The sequence below is a fragment of the Schistocerca gregaria genome, chromosome X, assembly GCF_023897955.1.
Source record: "Schistocerca gregaria isolate iqSchGreg1 chromosome X, iqSchGreg1.2, whole genome shotgun sequence".
NCBI lineage: Eukaryota > Metazoa > Arthropoda > Insecta > Orthoptera > Acrididae > Schistocerca > Schistocerca gregaria.
In genome coordinates, this window is record NC_064931.1 from 728840792 (window position 1) to 728866768 (window position 25977).

Here is a 25977-nt window from a genome sequence, read left to right on the forward strand (position 1 = left end):
GAGGTGTAAAAATAAACAGTTGCACTCTTACTTCATATGGATGTAAGAATAAACAAGGAAAACTTTGGGAAAATCCAATAAAATTGTCTTGAGCACTTCAATCATCTAGCATGAAATGACACAAATTCCTAATAGAATTAGACAACCAAGTACCTTGAAATTATCCTAGCTGGCACTACCTTGGGTTACTCCAGGTCAGTCCAGTAGAACGAATGCCCTGCCTGCTAACATTTGCAGAATGTCCTCCTCCATCATCACAGCACTGTAACAAGCAGCACTCGAGACACGAGTCTTATGAGCATTACGAACACAATGAGAATTCACAGGCTCACTATGTCAAACGTCTATCACTGGTTCTTGCCCCACTGTCACTCATGACTGTGATAATGTGGCACAGTGCTAATGAGAGTATGGTAGAGGCTGTGATTACAGGAGCAGTAAAGGGAAGTTGCTGGAGGATGACAACTGCAGTTGATTCTGGTGGCAAGCCATGTGACTGCCCATTGACTCAACGGAAAAAAGAAAAACAGTTGTCATCTCAGATTCCTGCAGCGTATGGCGGCAGGTATCTAACACAGCAAATATCAGTATATGGAGGCCCAGATAAGGGAGCCCATTTGAACTATGGACACTGCCACAACACAGGTGCATATGGTATTGGCCAGAGGACGTTCAGTAATGTTTCATGGCCTGTGGCTGAAGTTTTTCCACAAGGTAACGACCATGTGTGGTTATGGACCTGCAAGTACTTTGTAACATGTGAGGGTATCATCTTTGGAGGCTGTTAACAGTATAATCTTAATTTGCGTTTTAAAAATATACACTGTTTTCCCATGTGAAGCAGGGTGGAACAGCAGCAGACATGAAATATGGTCAGTTGCCTGTTACTACATCTACATCTACATGACTACTCTGCAATTCACATTTAAGTGCTTGGCAGAGGGTTCATCGAACCACAATCATACTATCTCTCTACTATTCCACTCCCGAACAGCGAGCGGGAAAAACGAACACCTAAACCTTTCTGTTCGAGCTCTGATTTCTCTTATTTTATTTTGATGATCATTCCTACCTATGTAGGTTGGGCTCAACAAAATATTTTCGCATTCGGAAGAGAAAGTTGGTGACTGAAATTTCGTAAAAAGGTCTCGCCGCGACGAAAAACGTCTATGCTGTAATGACTTCCATCCCAACTCGTGTATCATATCTGCCACACTCTCTCCCCTATAACGCGATAATACAAAACGAGCTGCCCTTCTTTGCACCCTCTCGATGTCCTCCGTCAATCCCACCTGGTAAGGATCCCACACCGCGCAGCAATATTCTAACAGAGGACGAACGAGTGTAGTGTAAGCTGTCTCTTTAGTGGACTTGTTGCATCTTCTAAGTGTCCTGCCAATGAAACGCAACCTTTGGCTCGCCTTCCCGACAATATTATCTATGTGGTCCTTCCAACTGAAGTTGTTTGTAATTTTAACACCCAGGTACTTAGTTGAATTGACAGCCTTGAGAATTGTACTATTTATCGAGTAATCGAATTCCAACGGATTTCTTTTGGAACTCATGTGGATCATCTCACACTTTTCGTTATTTAGCGTCAACTGCCACCTGACACACCATACAGCAATCTTTTCTAAATCGCTTTGCAGCTGATACTGGTCTTCGGATGACCTTACTAGACGGTAAATTACAGCATCATCTGCGAACAACCTAAGAGAACTGCTCAGATTGTCACCCAGGTCATTTATATAGATCAGGAACAGTAGAGGTCCCAGGACGCTTCCCTGGGGAACACCTGATATCACTTCAGTTTTACTCGATGATTTGCCGTCTATTACTACGAACTGCGACCTTCCTGACAGGAAATCACGAATCCAGTCGCACAACTGAGACGATACCCCATAGCTCCGCAGCTTGATTAGAAGTCGCTTGTGAGGAACGGTGTCAAAAGCTTTCCGGAAATCTAGAAATACGGAATCAACTTGAGATCCCCTGTCGATAGCGGCCATTACTTCGTGCGAATAAAGAGCTAGCTGCGTTGCACAAGAGCGATGTTTTCTGAAGCCATGTTGATTACGTGTCAATAGATCGTTCCCTTCGAGGTGATTCATAATGTTTGAATACAGTATATGCTCCAAAACCCTACTGCAAACCGACGTCAATGATATAGGTCTGTAGTTAAATGGATTACTCCTACTACCCTTCTTGAACACTGGTGCGACCTGCGCAATTTTCCAATCTGTAGGTACAGATCTATCGGTGAGCGAGCGGTTGTATATGAGTGCTAAGTAGGGAGCTATAGTATCAGCGTAATCTGAAAGGAACCTAATCGGTATACAATCTGGACCTGAAGACTTGCCCGTATCAAGCGATTTGAGTTGCTTCGCAACCCCTAAGGTATCTACTTCTAAGAAACTCATGCTAGCAGATGTTCGTGTTTCAAATTCTGGAATATTCCATTCGTCTTCCCTGGTGAAGGAATTTCGGAAAACTGCGTTCAATAACTCCGCTTTAGCGGCGCAGTCGTCGATAACAGTACCATCGGCACTGCGCAGCGAAGGTATTGACTGCGTCTTGCCGCTTGTGTACTTTACATACGACCAGAATTTCTTCGGATTTTCTACCAAATTTCGAGACAATGTTTCGTTGTGGAACCTATTAAAGGCATCTCGCATCGAAGTACGTGCCAAATTTCGCGCGTCTGTAAATTTTAGCCCATCTTCAGGATTTCGCGTTCTTCTGAACTTCGCATGCTTTTTCCGTTGCCTCTGCAACAGCGTTCGGACCTTTTTTGTGTACCACGGGGGATCCGTTCCATCTCTTACCAATTTATGAGGTATGAATATCTCAATTGCTGTTGCTACTATATCTTTGAATTTGAGCCACATCTCGTCTACATTCGCATAGTCAGTTCGGAAGGAATGGAAATTGTCTTTTAGGAAGGCTTCTAGTGGTACTTTATCCGCTTTTTTAAATAAAATTATTTTGCGTTTGTTTCTGATGGATTTGGAAGAAATGGTATTGAGCCTAGCTACAATGACCTTGTGATCACTAATCCCTGTATCAGTCATGATGCTCTCTATCAGCTCTGGATTGTTTGTGGCCAAGAGGTCAAGTGTGTTTTCGCAACCATTTACAATTCGCGTGGGTTCCTGGACTAACTGCTCTAAATAATTTTCGGAGAATGCATTTAGGACAATCTCGGAAGACGTTTTGTGCCTACCACCGGTTTTGAACAAGTATTTTTGCCAACATACCGAGGGTAGGTTGAAGTCCCCACCAACTATAACCGTATGAGTGGGGTATTTATTTGTTACGAGACTCAAACTTTCTCTGAACTGTTCCGCAACTGTATCATCGGAGTCTGGGGGTCGGTAGAAGGAGCCAATTATTAACTTAATTCGGCTGTTAAGTATAACCTCCACCCACACCAATTCGCACAGAGTATCTACTTCGACTTCACTACAAGATAAACCACTACTGACAGACACCAACACTCCACCACCAATTCTGCCTAATCTATCTTTCCTGAACACCGTCTGAGACTTCGTAAAAATTTCTGCAGAACTTATTTCTGGCTTTAGCCAGCTTTCTGTACCTATAACGATATCCGCTTCTGTGCTTTCTATTAGCGCTTGAAGCTCAGGGACTTTTCCAGCGCAACTACAACAGTTTACAACTATAATTCCGACTGTTCCTTGATCCAAGCACGTCCTGTAATTGCCAAGCACCCTTTGACATTGCAGCCCATCCCGCACTTTCCCGAGGCCTTCTAACCTAAAAAACCGCCCAGTCCACGCCACACAGCCTCCGCTACCCGTGTAGCCGCCAGCTGAGTGTAGTGAACTCCTGACCTATTCAGCGGAACCCGAAACCCCACCACCCTATGGCGCAAGTCAAGGAATCTGCAGCCAATACGGTCGCAAAACCGTCTGAGCCTCTGATTCAGACCCTCCACCCGGCTCTGCACCAAAGGTCCGCAGTCGGTTCTGTCAACGATGCTGCAGATGGTGAGCTCTGCCTTCATCTCATAAGCAAGACCGGCAGCCTTCACCAAATCAGATAGCCGCTGGAATCCAGAGAGAATTTCCTCAGATCCAAAGCGACACACGTCATTAGTGCCGACATGTGCCACCACCTGCAGCTGGCTGCACCCTGTGCTCTTCATGGCATCCGGAAGGACCCTTTCCACATCAGGAATGACTCCTCCCGGAATGCACACGGAGTGCACACTGGATTTCTTCCCCTCCTTAGCCGCCATATCCCTAAGGGGCCCCATTACGCGCCTAACATTGGAGCTCCCAACTACTAGTAAGCCCAACCTCTGCGATTGCCCGGACCTTGAAGGCTGAGAATGATCCTCTGAAACAGGGCAGGCAGCTGCATCTGGCTCAGCCAGAGACAGTGCCTGAAACCGGTTTGTCAGACGCACCGGGGAGGCTTTCTGGTCAGCTTCCGGGGACGCCTTTCGCTGCCTGCCACGCCTTGGAACGACCTCCCAATCAACCACAGGCGAGGGCTCAGCTCCACTGCGGGCAGCAACCGGGGCAACCACAGCGGCAGACCGATCTGGGGACAGACGGGATGAGGTTGACATCCCCGTGATACCCGAGTCCGGCTCCCCACAGTGGTGCCCATTGGCAACAGCCTCAAGCTGCGCGACCGAAGTCAGCGCCGATTGCAGCTGTGAGCGAAGGGATGCCAAGTCAGCCCTCATCCGAACACAGCAATCGCAGTCCCTGTCCATTCTAATCGATGTTTAACAACAGTTACTGAAACACGAGTCGGTGCCTAGATAACGCAAGCGGAACACGCAAAGAATGTATCAACTAACCTGTACAAATGCCTAACGACTGCGCTACAATCTGCTGAATTTACGATTACAGTAACTAAAACTCGAAACTGCACCTCCTATACGAAACTCACACGCAATTTAAATAAGAATCTACGAAGTAAACACTAAAGCGCGATGCTACAACTGTCAAATACTATAATACGCCCGAAATATATGAATTAAACAATGCAAGTACCCAAAAACACGCAAAGAAATTAAACTATGTAACAAATAAGAAGCTAGGGTTATACGGCTTGCTGCTGCAGCTGCTTATCCAACGGCGGCAGGGAGCACACTGACTGGCCAACCGACTCTGGCCGTTCACAACAAAAACAGAAGACAGACGACTACGCGAATTTGCACTATTCAGGTACTAAGGCGCGATGCTACAACCCTCAAATACTATAATACGCCCGAAATATACGAATTAAACAATGCAAGTACCCAAAAACACGCAAAGAAATTAAACTATGTAACAAATAAGAAGCTAGGGTTATACGGCTTGCTGCTGCAGCTGCTTATCCAACGGCGGCAGGGAGCACACTCCCTGTTACGATAATGTATGATGTTCCGTCAATGACGAACTCTGTTAGTGCTTTGGGCAAAGGGAAAAAGATTGTGGACAGTCTGCCTGAGTCTGTGCTCAAGCCTGATGTGCTCAGTGAGGTGCCTAGTACATCGCCCCTGACTGTTTTGTGGCTGTTGATGAACGGTGGTTAATATTTTTTTTCTTATTTTAGTTGCATGGTCACACTTGAACTTCTGCAGCCTTAATTTCTTTGAAAAACTAATTCTGAGGTGCCTGATGTATGTCAGGTGCATTGGATCTGATAGTTACATGGCCTTTTGTACAGATTTCATGAACTGGTAATCCACTCCTTAATAAATGTCATGAATGTGAAAACTGGTGCTAGATTTGATGGCAAAGTAGACTCTGCACTATCTGAAATTTTTACTGTTACATATAAATATGTAATGGATACTGTTTTCTCACTTTTGAAGCTGCTGTTGTTGCATACCCATCTGTTCTTGTTGTTGTTACTGTTACTGCAGTTGCTCTTGCGATATGTTTAAAAATTATGAGTTCACCACTCTTACCACTTCAGTGAAAACTTAAATTTTTATCTTTCATTCCTCACCATTTACTGAAACCAGTAGCCAGACCTCAATGGGACGATCACTCGTATACCTGTCTACTCACGCTTATTGTTATGAACTGATCATTTTAGCCTAAGCACAGTTCAAGTACCACAAAAAGAATTCTGAGGTCCATCGACAAGATAATCACACAAACTACAAAGAATATACCAATCACAAACAAACCTAAGCTAAATAATGGTTCACTAAGACTAAAGTTATGTATGGTGAGTACAGATGGTTCACCAAGAAATGCAGAGATAAGATGGCAGCCCCTGTTTTATTCCAAATTGTGGGACATGGCATGACATGTAAAGCTTGTACAACTAATGAGAGTGGAAACTCTAGGCTGAGTCACAGCTGATCATCATCTGTTCTTCCAGTTGAGAAACAAGAAAATTAGTTTTCAGAACAATTTAAGACAATGCACTGCAGAGATTGCCTCTTCACATAATTTCATTATTGATACTGCTCATCTTATATATTGGTTGGAGATGAATATCTGTGCTCATGGAAGAAGACAACAGATGGCCATTGTACAATCTACAGAATTAATTACATAAACCTGACTATATTAAAATCTTGGAAACTTACACAAATAGCTGTGACAGTTCACGAACTAAGTTAAAACATTCAGTTCCCCTTGTACTCACAACAGTACTTGGAATTTTGCTTGTCAAGGTATGTACTAGTCAACAACTACGTGCAAATGCAATTTTAATGGTGTTATCAACTGAATTTTTGATTTAATACAATTAAAAAATATATTGTGTGACATGAAAGGAATAATCTGGAATATAATACCACAGGATAATAGAGAATAAATAAAGTGTGGACATTCTTCTGACATTGCTCTCAACTTGTTACTTGCATATTAATAAAGATGAGTTAAGTTATTATCAAACAAATTTCTCTATTCTACAAATTAAATACAAACATAATCTTCAATAACAAATTTAATAAAAACTGAACATAATACTTCTTACTTACATTCCTTTTAGTTAACAGCATTTTATTTACAAAGTGAATCAGATTCATTATAATACTTGTTGTTTTACTTGTGTCAAAGTCATCAGCCAGTGCTGAATGAATACTGATCCTTGCCTCTTCTAATGACTGAAAAGCAAAATATACACTAATGAGAATATTTACCTTTCAGTACTTTATTTACAATTTCTTCAATAAAGCTATAAAACTAACATACCTTCAGAACTTCAGGTTCATCAATTACTCCTGTATCTTTATATCCATTTATAGAAGCTTCACAGTCTACAAGAAAATCCTCAATCTTTCTATACACTCCTCGAGCGTGCTCCATTGACGAGTTGGTAAACTCAATGCCTGTAAAAAGCATAGGTAAACTTAAAAAAAGTCACTATCACTAATCCTGAAAGCAATAAATCATAGAAAACGCTTCGAGAAAAATTTAACATAGCATCAAGAGCACAGTGTGAGCAAAGCTGCTTATACTAATCTTCCGCATGCTCAATTCTTCCTTAGTAAGCCACTAAAATAGAACAACAAATGAAAGCAAAGGTTTAATTTGATCCCCACAATGAATACAACAACACGGATATCTTCGTGATACTTAAACCTACATGACATCAGACCTCTGTTACAGAAAACTGGCATCCTTATAATATCATAATGTTAAATAGGGCAAAATTGCCTTTTTTAATTACTGATGCAATTATTTTCAGAGCAAGCCACCCATCAATGTTAGGGGGACCTCATATACGATAATGGTGCAAAATTCTGCTTACTATGAAATTGGAAAACATGGGTGGTGTGTGTGTGTGTGGGGGGGGGGGGGGGGGGGGGCAGAGGGGGGGGGGAGTGAAATATTTAATGATATTTAATGAGACAAACATGAGTAACTTTCATAAAAATCATTATCATTTTAACCCAGTCTTCGCGACTGAGTAAGGTATTAAATTCAACTACAAATCTACAACTAAAACCAAATGTGAATGAGAAAGTATTAATTTACCATCAATAAGCAAGTCTCTCAAGGTATTATTGTCTTTTATAAAATACAGAAAAATTATAAAAGGTGAAATAGGACACCACAAGAAGAGTTAATACACTTAAAGACTGATAGCCAATGGTAAGGAGTAGCCACCAAACTACTAAGCATGAGTATTCCCAAATTAAAATTAAATCCAACATTATGACTCACACAAAGTCACAAAACTGGTCCTATATGAGTAAGGACACTTTAAAAAAAAACTTGTACAGATGTGTAAACTAAATGTAAGTATGTAATTCCAGTCAGGCCCAGAGGACCACATGCTGCCGACTGACCGTCATGTCATACTCTTTCATATAACATCATTTAGAAATGTTATGGAGGGGGATGGGGTGAACACACTGTACACTGCTCTCCTGGACATTGTCAGCATTTCAGATGTTGTAACCGCTACTTCTCATTCAATTAGCTCCTCAACTGGCATCATGGGACTGACTGCACCCCATTCCAGTCGTCCCATCAAAGAAAAATCCATGGCAGTACCGAAAAATTGAACCCGGGTCCTCTGCATGGCAGTCAGACATGCTGACTGTTGTAACCGTGACTGGAACGGTTGCGGGGTGGCCAAGAACGAAGCGTGGTGGGACCAAACGGAGAGCGGCCCGCAAACAAACAAACGAACAGAAAGGACGGACACTAACAACGATGGACGACTGAGTGAGACCTTATGACAACAACACACAAGAAGCAATGGGGTTACAGAGAGAACCAAATGAGTTCACAACGTCCACTTGTAATGAAAACAAAGTACTGTAAACACGCTGTCTGTTGCTGAGAGGTTGATAGACTCCACGGAGTTCAGACTGCCTAGCTGAGCGAGAAGCAGGCACTTACATACATAATAAGGCATGCCGCTATTGGCTGCTGGGACCATGTGTTCCACCATGGCACCCTTATGTTATACGTGAGCCAGGAACACGCGTAGCTGTGGCTTGCGGCGCAACAGCTGTAGAGACCTCTAGTGGTAATCGAGGTCCATGCTGTGTGGCGCGGATTCAAAACCCGTGGCGCTTGGTACCAGACTGACTGCTCAGCTATGGAGATGGATGTGAACTGTATGTAGGCAATTCAAAAATGGAACATTTATTCAGCTACACAGTTTGTGGAAAAGATTTCAAACAGGTCATGGATTTCATCTCATCAGACTGGGAAAGGCATTTTTTAGCAGTTTGCTTTCCTAAAAGGTGCACATGAAATTAAGTTTGCAACATGAGTTTGCATACATCATTTCTCTGAAGGACAATAAGAGTAATTAAGCAAGCAGTGTTATCAAATAGCAGTGATGCCTCCCAAGATCAAAAGAAATAACAAAAACAGTGTTTTTTTATGAAAGGCAAAACACTTCAACAGTTCTAACTTGGGCAGCTACAGAACGTAAGAATCATACAGGCCATATACTTATTTCTGCTTAAATTAAAACAAAAATAAAGACAGAACATTTATGTTGCTAAAAATTAATATTATTTGTATTTTAAATAAACTGGTAAAGGTAAAACATTTTCCTAGCACTACGTGGTGACACATTTATCAGAACACTGTCTAGCACACTGTTTAGTTTCATTCCTCATGGATACGTGGGCATCATATTAGGAAACTGAGAAAAAATTGTGATGCCGGAATTTATATCAGGTATAGTTTGATTAGACACTACACTACACTGCTCAAAACTATATGGAGAGTCCACTCCTATAAGACTAATTAAGAGAAATATAATAATTGCTAGCTTACTTGAATCTCGATGTGGTGATATATACACATTTTTCCTTTTTTCAAACTTTGAGTTAATGGTGAGAGAAACTACTGAAATTTAAATTAAAGGTATTATCTCTGGAAATTTCAACACTTCGTGATTGTGAAAATTGTATTGCATGTACAAATGTCCCATACATTACGATACCTGCTTATATAATATTATTGTTAACTTTTACATAAATGATTATATGGATAATTTGCAGGTGGAACCATGAACCATTTCTTCTAATATACTATCATAAGCAACCAATTCATTCCAATAAAATTAGTGTCATGGGTAAGAGCTCAAAAGAGGTACATTGTACACAGGCATCCAAAATGAATGCAACAAACTGCCATTTCCCTGTCCTGTGTCTAAACACGATATAATCATACAAACTGCCAACAGATGTCTGTATGATCATGTTGTGCATGGAAGATGGCATTTTGGTCAATGCAAAACCACGCCAACGATGATGTCAGGGCATCTATCAAATGGAGTAGCATTTGCTAGGTAGTTACACATCCACAATTGCCATGTACACAGTTACAGAAAGTGCACTATGGCACAGTGAAAACACCTTCCAGACTTCCTGTGGTGGAGGGCCACAGGAATAATGGAGGCGGTACAGTCGCAAACTAATGTCTCCCAATGGCTTAACATGAATCGTTCTGTTGTTTCTTGGATGTAGCAACAGTTTATAGAGACCAAAACTGTATCACGAAGACCAGGCCAGGTCCAACCACGTATGACATCAGAAAGAGATGGCCATTATGTGGCTGTAAGCGCACAACGGTATCACCTTAGTACTGTGCAGCTGCTGGCATCTTTTTTCACAGGATCCACTGGATGTGTTGTATCGAACAAATGGTGTAGAGAAGGCTTCGACAGAGTGGCCTTTATTGCTGGAGACCTGCTGTATGTTTGCCCCTTTCACAAAAGGAAACAAATAGAGTATGTTGTCAACATGCCATCTCAACAGTGGGCCGATGTTGTTTTCACAGATGAGTCCCAATTTGTTCTGTAGAGTGGTTCTTGACGGATTCACATCTGAACATGTGGAATACGATTCTGAGACCTGAACATCGTGGAAAGAGACAAGTGTCGAGGAGGGTCCCTAATGGTGTGGGCAGGGATCATGTTGGTCATTCGAACATCTCTTCATGAAATTGTGAGGGTGAATTGGAAAGGTTTAACTGCTGACAGGTATCATGACAAGGTCTTGGGCCCTCATGTATGGTTTTGCGAAGTTCTGTGCGCCCACACTTTGTACTGATGGATGACAATGCTTGACCTCTTAGAGCATAGAGTGGCTGATGTTTTCTTGTAAGCAGAAGATACTGTACGCATGGCGTGACATGCTCGCCTTCCCAATCTGAATCCCATAGAGCATGTCTGAGGTGCACTAGGTAGATGGGTTGCACCACATCAGCAGAGCCTGTACTGTTGATGGTGCGTATGGAGCGGTCTATGCTGCTCAGACGCACTTGGAGCACTATGAGCGCGAAGGAGAGGCTTTCTTATGCCTTATCATAATACTAGATGTGACATGGGCCACATCATACGAGCCAAAACTGAAATGCCAATCCAACGAACAGCATCATTATAGGTTGCCGCAAAAGTTGAATGTGCGTCAGAGCCTCACCAGTATGGTGAAAGTTATGGTGATTCTCATGTAAGACTGTTATGGTGTTATCCTAACACATTACATTCCTCCACAGAAGACTGTCAATGAACAGTACTACAGTTTGTTTTTTGCAGCATCACCTGCGAACAGCTTTGCGAAGGAAGCGGTGACGCTTTCTGCACAACCCATCCATAATTTTGCATGACAATGCGCGGGCACATACAGCGCAAGCTGTGGCTGCTCTGTTCGGTCGATGGGAATGGGAAGTACTGTACCATCCACCATATTCCCCGGACTTAAGTCCTTGTGATTTTGATTTGATTCTGAAGATGAAGGAACCACTTCGTGGCATTCGCTTCAGAACTGTTCCAGAGATTCGACAGGCAGTAGACCACTCTATTCGCACTATCAACAGAATAGGTTCTGCTAACAGTATACTACGCCTTCCATATCGCAAGCAACGGGTTCTACACAACGCTGGTGACTACTTTGAAGGACAGTAACAGGTGCAAACATGTAACTCTTTTGTATCAGTTGTGAATAAATAGTTGCCACTATTCCAACCTTCATATATGGACCTGGTGAGTTAGCTTGTGTACCTTGACAATACAGATAGCCACACTGTAGAGTACCTGTGAAGAGGCCATGCAAACATATAGTTCCTAAAGAGACGCAGCAGCCTTTTCAGTAGTTGCACGGAAATATGGTTTTGCAATTTGCCACTTTGTAAACAGCTGAAAGCAAGGGGAAACTACAGCTATTACATTTCCAGAGGAAATGGAGCTCTACTGTACAGTTTAATATTGATGGAATCCTCTTCGGTGAAGCATTCAGGAGGCAAAACAGTTCTCATTCAGATCTCCATGCAGGAACTACTTAAAGGACGTTGTCATCAAAAACATAAAACCAGGCATTCTATGGATTGGAGTGTGGAGCATTAGATACATTATCAGGTAGGTAGGTTAGAGAATTTGAAAAAGAGTTGAATATAGATATTATGGGATTGAATGACCTGTTGTTGCAGGAAAACATGCTTTCTGGACAATGAGTACAGAACTATCTACACAAAATCAAATCTTGGTAACACAGGAAATTATATATAATGAAGTCTAACATTACTGGCGAAGACAGAGCAACCATTTGGAACCTGAGTGTGTGCCCTGAGAATGTTATCTTACCTGCTGACTAAGGCAATGCTACTGTTATTCTCTCCTACAAGGACTACACCGATACGATGTAGAAACTGCTAAATGATGACTCCTACAGGAAGATCAACACTGATCCCACCAAGATGGTGGAGAACAAGACCGGTGCGCTTTTCAAGGAATCTATGTTACCAGAGTGGGTCATCAAGAAATTGTACCATAAGGAGCTGTACCACCAAGATTTTATGGACTCCCCAAGGTCCACAAGATGAGGTGCAGTTATGCCCCACAGTCAGCAACATCAGAATTGCTAAATATTTGCTGGAAAAGTACTTATGTGGATAAATCCCCACATCACACTCACAATTCTGTGGATTTTGTGAAATACCTTCAGGCTGAAGGGCTCAGATATCATGGTTAGCCTTGACATCATTTCATGAGTCACGAGAGTGTCTCTACAAGAGTCACTCAAACTCATTGGTCAGAAATTTGACAAGAAGACCACCAATTTTTCCAGGCATGTTCTAACATTTATGTATCTTCTATTTAATGGAGAATACTATGAGCAAACAGAGGTAGTCACAATGGGCAGCCCACTCTAGCCAGTGGTTGTGAATTTGTTTCTGCAGCACTTTGAGCAAGAGGTCCTGACGTCATCTAAATAGACACCCATCTGCTCTTTCCGTTATGGATATGACATGTTTGTCATCATGAAAGGGACAAACTCCTTGACTTCCTTGCACACCTGAACAACAAATTCACTATTGGGGCTTCTAACAACCCTACCACAACAAAAGGACAGCATTTAATAACGATTGTGGTGTTGCTCACGCTGCTAAATACTACATTATCGGGCAACAACAGTCATATTATGTGGCAGGTGTCATTAGAGCACAGTTAATAGTCATTTCACGTAATAATGAAAAAACTAGGCACTCATCTTTTTGAGTTCCCCACACTGGTCTCGTTGTATTATCATGGCTCAATCATTGAAAATCTAGGTGGTTATGATTCCAAGCCCAGATGCAAAGAGGCCTAGGTTTTATTCTGCTATATTCAAAAGTTTTGTAGATGTGCTTCAGAAATCATTCTTGAAGATTACACTTTTGCGGGACAATGGTGATATAAAAAAAAAGCAATCAGCACTCTGAATTTAAGTTACACTTCCTTTTAATTGCAATATCATGTAAACACAAAACATCACTTCACAATACAAAACATACTTGAAAACATCTTCCTCACATTTTATAAGCCAACTACAATATGCATCTTACCAACATGACGTTCAACACTTGACTTTCTCAAGGTCCGAATCTCTAACAACTCAACAACTAACTAACTATCGCTTACGCGCCCAAAAATCAGAGTTACAAGTATGTCAAAGATCATAGTGACAAAAGAAAGAATACACATAAGAATAATATCATTGCAATACAAACATATCGATGCATCAAAAGTGAAATCAAATCTGAATGTTGTCTCAGAAATATGTTAAGTAGTTAACAGAAATACAGTAGAATATTACTGGTATTTTTTTCTTTTATAAAAGAAATTATTCAGATAGTGAAGGGAGACGAAAATTTAATAGTAATGGGTGACTGGAATTCGAGTGTAGGAAAAGGGAGAGAAGGAAACATAGTAGGTGAATATGGATTGGGGCTAAGAAATGAAAGAGGAAGCCGCCTAGTAGAATTTTGCACAGAGCACAACTTAATCATAGCTAACACTTGGTTTAAGAATCATGAAAGAAGGTTGTATACATGGAAGAACCCTGGAGATACTAAAAGGTATCAGATAGATTATATAATGGTAAGACAGAGATTTAGGAATCAGGTTTTAAATTGTAGGACATTTCCAGGGGCAGATGTGGACTCTGACCACAATCTATTGGTTATGACCTGTAGATTAAAACTGAAGAAACTGCAAAAATGTGGGAAATTAAGGAGATGGGACCTGGATAAACTGAAAGAACCAGAGGTTGTACAGAATTTCAGGGAGAGCATAAGGGAACAGTTGACAGGAACAGGGGAAAGAAATACAGTAGAAGAAGAATGGGGAGCTCTGAGGGATGAAGTAGTGAAGGCAGCAGAGGATAAAGTAGGTAAAAAGACGAGGGCTGCTAGAAATCCTTGGGTAACAGAAGAAATATTGAATTTAACTGATGAAAGGAGAAAATATAAAAATGCAGTAAATGAAGCATGCAAAAAGGAATACAAACATTTCAAAAATGAGATCGACAGCAAGTGCAAAATGTCTAAGCAGGGATGGCTAGAGGACAAATGTAAGGATGTAGAAGCTTATCTCACTAGGGGTAAGATAGATACTGCCTACAAGAAAATTAAAGAGACCTTTGGAGAGAAGAGAACCACGTGTATGAATATCAAGAGCTCAGATGGCAACCCAGTTCTAAGCAAAGAAGGGAAGGGAGAAAGGTGGAAGGAGTATATAGAAGGTTTATACAAGGGCGATGTACTTGAGGACAATATTATGGAAATGGAAGAGGATGTAGATGAAGACGAAATGGAAGATATGATACTGCGGGAAGAGTTTGACAGAGCACTGAAAGACCTGAGCCGAAACAAGGCCCCCGGAGTAGACAACATTCCATTAGAACTACTGACGGCCTTGAGAGAGCCAGTCATGACAAAACTCTACCAGCTGGTGAGCAAGATGTATGAGACAGGCGAAATACCCTCAGACTTCAAGAAGAATATAATAATTCCAATCCCAAAGAAAGCAGGTGCTGACAGATGTGAAAATTACCGAACTATCAGTTTAATAAGTCACAGCTGCAAAATACTAACGCGAATTCTTTACAGATGAATGGAAAAACTGGTAGATGCGGACCTCGGGGAGGATCAGTTTGGATTCCGTAGAAATGTTGGAACACGTGAGGCAATACTGACCTTACGACTTATCTTAGAAGAAAGATTAAGAAAAGGCAAACCTATGTTTCTAGCATTTGTAGACTTAGAGAAAGCTTTTGACAATGTTGACTGGAATACTCTTTTTCAAATTCTAAAGGTGGCAGGGGTAAAACACAGGGAGCGAAAGGCTATTTACAATTTGTACAGAAACCAGATGGTGGTCATAAGAGTCGAGGGGCATGAAAGGGAAGCAGTGGTTGGGAAAGGAGTGAGACAGGGTTGTAGCCTCCCCCCGATGTTATTCAATCTGTATATTGAGCAAGCAGTAAAGGAAACAAAAGAAAAATTTGGAGTAGGTATTAAAATTCATGGAGAAGAAGTAAAAACTTTGAGGTTCACCGATGACATTGTAATTCTGTCGGAGACGGCAAAGGACTTGGAAGAGCAGTTGAATGGAATGGACAGTGTCTTGAAAGGAGGATATAAGATGAACATCAACAAAAGCAAAACGAGGATAATGGAATGTAGTCAAATTAAATCGGGTGATGCTGAGGGAATTTGATTAGGAAATGAGACACTTAAAGTAGTAAAGGAGTTTTGCTATTTAGGAAGTAAAATAACTGATGGTGGTCGAAGTAGAGAGGATATAAAATGTAGACTGGCAATGGCAAGGAAAGCGTTTCTGAAGAAGAGAAATTTGTTAACATCGAATATAGATTTATGTATCAGGAAGTCGTTTCTGAAAGTATATGTTTGGAGTGTGGCCATGTATGGAAGTGAAACATGGACGATAACTAGTTTGGACAAGAAGAGAATAGAAGCTTTCAAAATGTGGTGCTACAGAAGAATACTGAAGATAAGGTGGATAGATCACGTAACTAATGAGGAGGTATTGAATAGGATTGGGGAGAAGAGAAGTTTGTCGCACAACTTGACTAGAAGAAGGGATCAGTTGGTAGGACATGTTTTGAGGCATCAAGGGATCACAAATTTAGCATTGGAGGGCAGCGTGGAGGGTAAAAATCGTAGAGGGAGACCGAGAGATGAGTACACCAAGCAGATTCAGAAGGATGTAGGTTGCAGTAGGTACTGGGTGATGAAGCAGTTTGCACAGGATAGAGTAGCATGGAGAGCTGCATCAAACCAGTCTCAGGACTGAAGACGACAACAACAATAACAACAACAACATTACTGGTATTGAGAGGTTCAGGTGAGGTACCATAATGGTTACATAATTCAAGTATCATTACAGGCTGAAGAAGAAGGAAGACTACCATTCCTTGATGTCATGGTCAAGAGAAGAGCAAATGGCACCTTGGGCCACAACGTGTATCAGAAGAAAACACACACTGACCTGTATTTGGATGCAGATAGCTGCCACTATTCTGCACAGAGGAATGGGGTTAAAAAAACACCAGTATCGAGGGTGAGTACCTCCTCAGATGCATACAGTCTGCCCCAGGAACTAGAATACCTCAGATCTGGTTTTCTTTTTTTAAAAAAAAAAAAAAAAGACAGGTACTCAGAGTTTCACCACTACAGTAGAACATGTGGAGATGGAAGAAATCATGAAGGAAGAGGTAGTCGTGGCCTTCATACCATACATCGGTGGGCTATTGGAAAAAGTCAGGCACATATTGAAAAAGGACCATGTAAGAACTGTCTTTTACCCACCCGATAAACTACAGGCATTATTGGGGAGTGTTAAAGATGAACTCGGTTTGCAGAAGGCTAATATATATATGGTTCCATGCCAATGTGGCAAGACATATATTGGACAAACAGTGTGTACCATCCAAGATTGATGCTGAGAACACCAGCAGCATATTTGACTAATGTACTCCTACAAGTTGGTAGTCAGAAGGGACTGCTTATCAGAGAATCACTCAAGGAATACAAACATACCAGGATTTTGATGCAGACTTCCAAATACTGGGACAGTGTCATTGTAGAAGCCATGAAGATGTTATCAATTGGGACTGCAGCTATAATCCCAGCAAGCTTTGGGAACCAGCACTGGGTTTAATTAAGAAGATGCCCAGCAAAGCCAATATAGCACCCAAGGCGGACAGAGCAACTATATCATTGCTACCAGAGATGACGATGCAAGCGTTTTCATGATGCTGACACATGCCCTCTGGCACGGACCACAGAGGGGACGGATTGCAGTGGGATGGGACATAAGTCAGCCATGCATCCTCAGGAGCTAACTTCTTCAACACACCTGATGATGGCGACATGTCTGATCACCTAAATATTGTGCCCATTGGACAGCAGTGGACTGTTTGATCAACAAATACCCTGTGAGAAACTGAAGAGTCACAACTAACTAATCTGGTGCAAAAAATATGTGACACAGTGGAAATACCTTCATGCTATAAAAAGACTGTAATAGAGACAACGAAGGCGAAGCTGAGTGGTAAGAATTTTATCATATCATGGGTTTAGTAAGCCACAGTTGCAAAATTCTAATATACATTATTTACAAAAGAATGGAAAGAGTGGTAAAAGCTGACCTCCAGGAAGAGTTGGGCTCTTAAGGACATGTAACAACACATGAGGCAATACTAGCACTATGACTTATCCTTGAAAACACATTAAATAAAGGTAAACCTATATTTATAAAATGGGAGAAAACTTTCAACAATGTTGATTGGAATACAGACCTTGAAATTCTGGAGGTATCAGGGACAAAGTACAGGGAGCACAAGTGTGTATCCTGGAGTAGGGCAATGGAAAGCACAGGTGGCGGGGTGGGGGAGGGGGGGGGGGGAGGAGGGAGAAGGGGACCAACTCATCTTCATCATGCAGCAAATGATATAATATTTTTCAGATTTTGTAACACTAGCCACTAGTCAACATGCATTATATCTGTTTTCTTTCTTCAAATTAATACTGAATTAATACATCTATCTATTTGGTGAGGTAGCGTGTGACTGCTGTTCTGGAAGATATGTTTTCTGGAGAAAAAGGGGGGGGGGGCATAGGAACAGGCAGCTGTTCTCTCTTGCCCCTCACTAGATATGACCTTGTTATCTACGAATTTGATAAAGCAGTAAAGGAAGTCAAGGAGAAATTTGGAAAGGGAATTTAAGTTCACAAAGGAGAAATAAAAACTTAAAGGTTCGGTGAGAGAAATGTTATTCTGCCAATTAAAATGAAGGAATGGACAATGTCTCAAAAAGTGATCATAGGACGAACAGCAAGAAAAATTAAACAAGGGTAATGGAGTGTAGTCAAATTAATTAGCCAATGGTGAGGGAATTTGTTTTTGGATTTCGTTTTTGGCTCTTGGAAGCTCAAAAAACTATACCGCACTGGAAGTGCCCAAATACTAGTATACGAACTAGAAGTATGTAGGCTATAAATGGCAGCTCTCCAAGAAGTAAAACGGCAAGGAACAGGGACACTGAAGAGAGGAGACGGAACAATAATGTACAGAGATTGCAGTCAACATCATGAATTTGGAACCAGATTTTACATTCATAAATTAACAAATGACTGAATAAAGGAACTCAAACATGTTAATAACTCAATATCATACATCACAATTCAGACTCAGTGGTTATATGGTGCATTTCTAAATGGACATGAACCAACAGAAGATAAGGATGATGAAATGAAAGAAGAAATCTACAGTCAACTGGAACACACATACAACTAAATACACAGACATAATCTAAAAGCTGTATTACGAAATTTTAATGGCAAAGTAGGAAAGGACAATATTTACAAACCACCATGGACAACTTCAGCTTACACAAAGAAAATTCAGATACGTTTAAGTTAAGCTACACTGACATCTAACCACTTTGTAGTGAGTTCATCTTACAAACTTTGCAATGACAAATGCTCTCACATTAAGCAGCACAAAATTTCAGTACAAACACATTAATTTGGGGACACAGATATCATCAGGTGGACATGTACTGAAGCAAATTGACCATGAAGCTATCCAAAAGAGAATACCAAACAGTATTACAGACATCAGAACCTCCAGGGTTCAGAGTGTGACACAGACCATATGTTAACAATATATATATATATATATATATATATATATATATAATAAAAAAAAAAAAAAAAAAAAAACACCTCAAAATGAAAACAGAAATAGAGTGGAAATTACTATATACAACATAGAAAATATGGAAGAATAAAATACACAAGAAACGTTAACAAAAGGAATGGGAAGTAACTTACCAAAGACTAGACTGGCTAATAGGAATGAACGAGATGTCAAAAGCAGATAGATACACCTGAAGAATAGTATTCATGAAGTTACTTGCAAAGCTATAGAAAAAAAATATTGTAACAAAATCTGGTTTAACATAAAATGCCAAGAAAAAGTGTTGGGTAATAGAAATGCAAGGAAAGTGTCGATACAAGAAAGGAACAATATGACCCTGAAAGAAACATATTATAAAATCAGCCAGGAAACACAACGAACCCTAAGACAAGAGAAAAGGGAATACTACAACAATATGATAGGAGAAACAGTTTTCTGGTGTGATGACAAGTGCCGGCACGAAGATCAAGAATGATCTGTGAGATGGCATTAGCCAATAGTATGCTGGCTAGGACGACACCATGACTGTAGCGGCATCTATACAAAGAGAATATTAGCACCGCACCACCTAGCCGCTGCCGGACTGGAAGACCAGCCATCATACTAGCTCTACAGCACTGACTTGTGAACTGTTTTGTTTTGCTTGTATTGAAATTGTATGTACCAAAGAACATTGATTATTTGCATGCAACATACCTCTGTGGATATGTGAAGTTAAGTATTGTCAGTTTAACTTATTGTAATAAACTCCATTAATGTGACTTTCTTGAATTGTTGTCTGTCAATCTGAGAAGGTGGCTTCCTAGGCACCCTCTATTGGAGGAGTGGGCAGGATACTGCACAGAGGGTGATTTCAAGCATCACACAGTAAGCCAATGTATCATTTAAAAATCTTTTCGTAAATTTACTGAAAGAGAACAGTTTATTAAGATTATATGGGAAAATACTGACCAAAAAAAGTGAAATACAAAAAGATGGAAGGCATACTTTTTGCAAATACTCTACTGTGATGATCTACAGTCATGCTTTAACTTGAAGCACCTGATACAGTTGATGTACAAGTCACCACCCCATCATTAAATTAAAGACTAAAACAGCTTGTGGTGAAGACCAGATATATGCTGAGATATTAAAGAATGAAGGATCACGACTGGAATTAGAACTAAAGTCTATAGTAGGAATAATTTGGAAGACAGAAACCGTACCTTACTGGAAAAACACAATTACATGCCCTATGTTTGTGTTATAAGTGCACAGGAATTGCTTTATTGGATATCACTTATAAAATCCTTGTGATATGCCTATTAAACAGACTGATCTCAATAACTGAAGAACTAATTGGTGACTACCAATGTGGTTTTCACAGAAATATAGCCACATTAGGTCATTTATTCACTCTAAGGCAAATAACAGAGAAGGTGTGGGAATTCAATGTACACGCCCACATATTGTTTCTATATTTCAAAAAGGCATATCTAGTATCCACTGACAGACACTCCTAAATACAATGAGGGAATCTGAAATACCATAAAAGCTGATCAGATTAGTTACAATGTGTATAAAGGAAACTTTAGGTTGCATAAAGACACTTGTAGGAGGAACTGAAAATTTTAGGGTGTTCACTGGACTTTATTTATTTATTTAGTGTATGGCATTTAAGTGCATTTCAATACTGGATCACGTTATTCTACATTACATATATTCAAGGACAAACATCTAGTCGTAGTATGTATTCAATGGATTTTTGGGATGGCACGAGGAATTCTTCAAAGTCCCCACTGAACGCTCTACCACTGCATTCTTCTCTAATGTGTTGGATAGTCTGCTTAGGTGCGTCACAGTCACATACTGGCAAAGATAGCACTCCCCATTTGAAGAGTGAGTCAGCACATCTTCCATACCCAGTTCTTAGTAGGTTCAGAGTTGACCCAATCTTGTGGAGCTGATCAAATCCAGGAACTGCCTCAGTAATACAAGGCATTAGGTGGCAAGCTGTTGGAGCATCTGGAGCCATTCCCTTCTCAAAGAATTGATGTCAGACCCAGTGAGGCTGTTGAGAGCAAAAGGAGGATGTCTTGAACAAAGCCTCTTGATACTCAGATCAGGTATATCGATAAGTACCGATAGCTCAGGGTTTGCTTCAATCTTGTTGTATTCCCTCACCAAGGCTGCTTCTCGTCGTATTTTTGGGGGTTGTATATGACTCAGAACACGTAGCCGTATGTGAAGGTGTAGACTTAATTGTTCCTGAAATAATGTGCATGGTGTTGTTAAGTTTGACATCGATTTTGTTCACATGACTACTGTTTAGCCATGCTGGACTGAAACAAGGGGACACCATTTCACCTACTGTATTTAATCTTGTCTTGCGAAGATCAATAGATAATTTAGTACACCCTATCCCCAATGGGGGTGTACGTTATTAGACTTGCCTACAAAGATGATACAGCATTAGTACATAGTTCCAAAACAGAATTAATCAGAATAATGCAAAATTATTGAAAAATCACTGAGATAATAGGATTACGTGTTAATGAAGGTAAGACAGAATATCCAGTCATAAGTAATAAAATCCAAAGCGACCCTCATTTGGCTGTAAAGACTTTGAAGACAGTTGACCAGTTAACAGATCGAAAAACACTTTTCAGTTTCAGTAAAATCTTAAAAGATCACTCAGTACTAACGTCAAAATCCACTTATTTGACTATTATACTGGTAACATTATCAGGATGTGAAGCATTAATGTTTGGAAAGGAAGATGAAGAAAAACTGTTATATTCAAAATTAAAAAAAAAAACACGATACATTTGTGGACTGGAGTAGGATGAAAATAACATGGAATGGAATAATAAGAAAAAAATAAAAAATTAAGAGAGCTGTACAAACACCATAACATTGCTTAAGTGCTAGAGAAGAAAGATTGAACTGGGCCGGACATATAGCAATAATGATGGAAAGTAGACTAGCTCAAACAGCATTTGATACGACAACAGATGGAAAAAGAGGAATACCGAGAATTAGGTGCAGAGATAATATCCGGGAGGACACAGCTGGGATGAACATCAACATGAGTGGACAAACAATGCAGTCAACAAAAAGTAATGGAAGAGGCTCATACAGCAGGTGTATGGTTGATAAGGTTCGCGCCATATGTTAAGTACATGTCATTTTTGTATTCTTAAGAAAGTTAAACATAGGCACTTCATTGTGATCTTCTTCAGTAAAACTGTTTTAAAAGACATAATTTAGTATTTTGGCTTTCATTATATCAGTTTTGTTTAGGTGTTATCATGGTTGACTACCATTTGGACAGACAATTTTGTTCCATTATCTGATTTTATATAGATTCAAACCATTTTAGCATTTTTGTGGCAGTACAGTATATAAGATCTTGATTCTGTGTTCACTCAATGATTCTTGCATAGCTGTCCTGTTTCTCTGATCTTTTCAGTGTCTGTGTTCTCTCTCCATCAGATAGTCTTGTGTGTTACTGATACTCCCAGAGACATGGGAAATCACAATGGACTTGCAGAAAAACTCAAACATTACTTTTTCATAATAAATGGTTTTTAAAATGTGGTGTCCCTCCAGCTATAATATGATATTTTCCTCCTCTCTTTCTAGTAAAAACAGGCATGAGACTAAATATACCAACAAAGGTGGAATGCATTTTATTCTAAAAAAACTTACTGTTTCTGTAATGACTCAGCAAGCAGAACATTCTGAATTCATTAGAAGTGTATTCCTTCAAGAAATCAGAAATAGAAATAGTATTTTTCAATGATTTTGACATTTTCCCACTTTCTTTCAGCTGTAAGTGACCTGCAAACAAAAATTTTATAATGGAGTGCAATATTTCGACTCTCTGGCAATGGAATGGCACACTATACCAACATATTTACAATAATGTCATATATTTCAGCTAATTGTATGTAACTGTTAAATTCTAAGCAGTTATGTAGAATGGATGAAATTAGGTGTTTAATGCCTCATTAACATCTTGGTCTTCAGAAAAATAGCACCATTTCAGCTACAGGTGTTTAGGATATTTCGATTTTTCAAAGGATCTGTATCAATGTTTGCTTGAGGTGATTCAAGAAAACTACAGATAAGATGGATGCTACAACAGGGTTCTGAAACCTGCTTTCTTGAATACGAGCCCAGTTATGTCACTCTGCTCAGTCAATACCCTGTAAGAGCAAACACTTACAACCTTGCTAGACATGAAAGTCAATCTGAGAATATAAATAAAATGAGCATTCCAAATAAAACATAATAATAATTGAAAACTCTATCTAATGATGCCAATAAATAAAGAAAGATGTTAAAATGTTTGGCAGTCTATCAAATTTGGAAAAAAAAATAACGTAGAAAACAATGTTTACTTACATTTAATAGTACAACTATTGGCATTTTAAGCAGAAACATAAATCACTGACGTCTCTGTAGTATGTTTACAATATATGTCTAGATAAATAAAATAAAATAAAAATAAGTCAATTCTTGATTTCCACTTTTATCCACTGGTTGACTTGTAATTTTGTCAGGTTTTCCATTCTGTTCTCGTACTATTAGGCACACCAGATTCATAACTTATTTGACATTAAATGGCCCCTATAAATTCCTTACTCTTTACAAACATCCGTCAGTGAGTGTGCTGCATCTTCTCTTGCCCTGATGACTGTAGCAGTGCAAAGTGACATGAACTGCATGAAACACAGCATTGGAGAGTGATCCATGACCCCACAATTGGCACCCACAACATATGGTGATTGACCGGAACTGGGCTCCAGGCAATATGTCATGCTTGACTGCATTCCAGCTTTGCTCAACAGGATTAGTTTTACATGTTCTGGGGTATCACAAAACCCATTTTAGGAGCAATGAAGTGATGTATTGCCTTGCTGAAGTTATAGGTTGCTAGTGGGATGCTGTGGGAGAACAAATGTATTTGTAAAATTGGGCAGTAGATTCCTGTACTGTGTGCCAGTAAGAGACATTGGCAAGACATATCAGGGCCTACATTTCATCCCTGTAAACACAAAACAACAGAAAGTAGTCAAGTAATCATATTTTAAATTCATATATGTATACAATCCAGACAATTAAAATATTTTTGAAAAAATATTTAAAAAGTTTTAAGTAACCACTAAGCATGTTTGGATGGACATCTTGGTTGCCACAGTGGTAATTTTATTTAGGGGCCACTACATAGAGTAATGGTTAAAGTGCAGACATCATCATCAGGCAACAGAATAACATAACTTTCATGTAACTTGAACAGTTTAAGCAGCACATGCAAGGAAAGTTCTCAGGAGACACAAATGTCATGTGATCCATATGTAATTGGTGTTCAGAGTGAAATCTCATGGCAATGATGGAAGCTGCAAACTACCATGCTGCCCAATCCGCCCTAAATCTGTGTACATATTAGTGAAAACTATGCAGTAGTTCCTGAGATTACCCTTCACATATTGACAGAAAAACATGACGGGGGACCTCAACTTATAAAATATATAGATGTATAGAGTTTGGTAACAATAGATTCATATGGCTCAGTGGCCTAGTGTAAGTCTTTCAATTAGATGACAGTTTATGTCTGTACTGAACAACACAGACTTGATCCATGAAGATGCATAGGCAGCACAAAAACAACAAACACCAAAAATGAAAATGACAATGTCACACAATCTCAACAATAGTGTTTCATAGCGAATGTAGAATCATTGCCGCTGCACTGAGAAACAAAGATCGGATTTGAATCTTTGCATGTTAATCTAATTTTTAGACATGTTTAAATCCGGAGGTATGCATAAAAAAATCATCTGAAATTGTGCTAAATGCATATTCTGAAAATTATTTAGAGCAATTAATTCATCCGCCCACTCGAATAGTAAACGGTTGTGAAAATAGACATGACCTCTTAGCAACAAATAATACTGAGCTAAGAACGAGCATCAAAACGGATTGGTGAACACATTGTTGTCACAGTGAGACTGAATACTGCAACTCCCAAATCCTCCAAAAATTAATGAAAAATATATCAAAACTTAATGAGAAATATATCTACTCAAAAAATCAGATAAAAATTTGCTCAGAGACTACTTCCACTCCTTCAAAATTAACAATGTAAGTGTAGACCAGGTATAGATTGAATCCAAAGAAATAATACTGAAAGCAACTGAGAGATTTATACCAAATAAATTAACAAATGACGGAGCTGATCCCTCATGGCACACAAAACAGATCAGAACACTGTTGCAGCTCAACAAAAGAAGCGCGCCAAATTCAAACGAACACTAAATCCCCTATACTGGCAATCTTTGACAGAATTGTGAGATGTTTATAACTGTTTGTGCATTGAAACTTTGTCTTGAGACCTGACGGAAAATTTAAAGAGATTCTTGTTGTATGCAAAGTATGCTAGTGGTAAAACACAATCAATGCCTTCTCTGTGCAATGGCAATGGAAATATTATTGATCACAGAGCTGCTGAAGCAGAGTTACTAAACACACCTTCCAAAATTCCTTCATGAA

General features: G+C 39.8%; 1 protein-coding gene across 2 annotated transcripts in view; it reads right to left on the bottom strand.

The window, feature by feature from the left end:
• Positions 1-25977, bottom strand: part of LOC126299072 (probable cysteine--tRNA ligase, mitochondrial) — a 100545-nt gene that overhangs the window by 21947 nt on the left and 52621 nt on the right. For both annotated transcript variants that reach the window (XM_049990741.1, XM_049990742.1), the window contains 3 exons: positions 23131-23262; positions 7176-7312; positions 6962-7087 (listed from right to left, as the gene is read on the bottom strand). In XM_049990741.1, coding sequence (XP_049846698.1) covers positions 6962-7087; positions 7176-7312; positions 23131-23262 — 395 coding nt within the window. The remainder of the gene's footprint in view (positions 1-6961; positions 7088-7175; positions 7313-23130; positions 23263-25977) is intronic.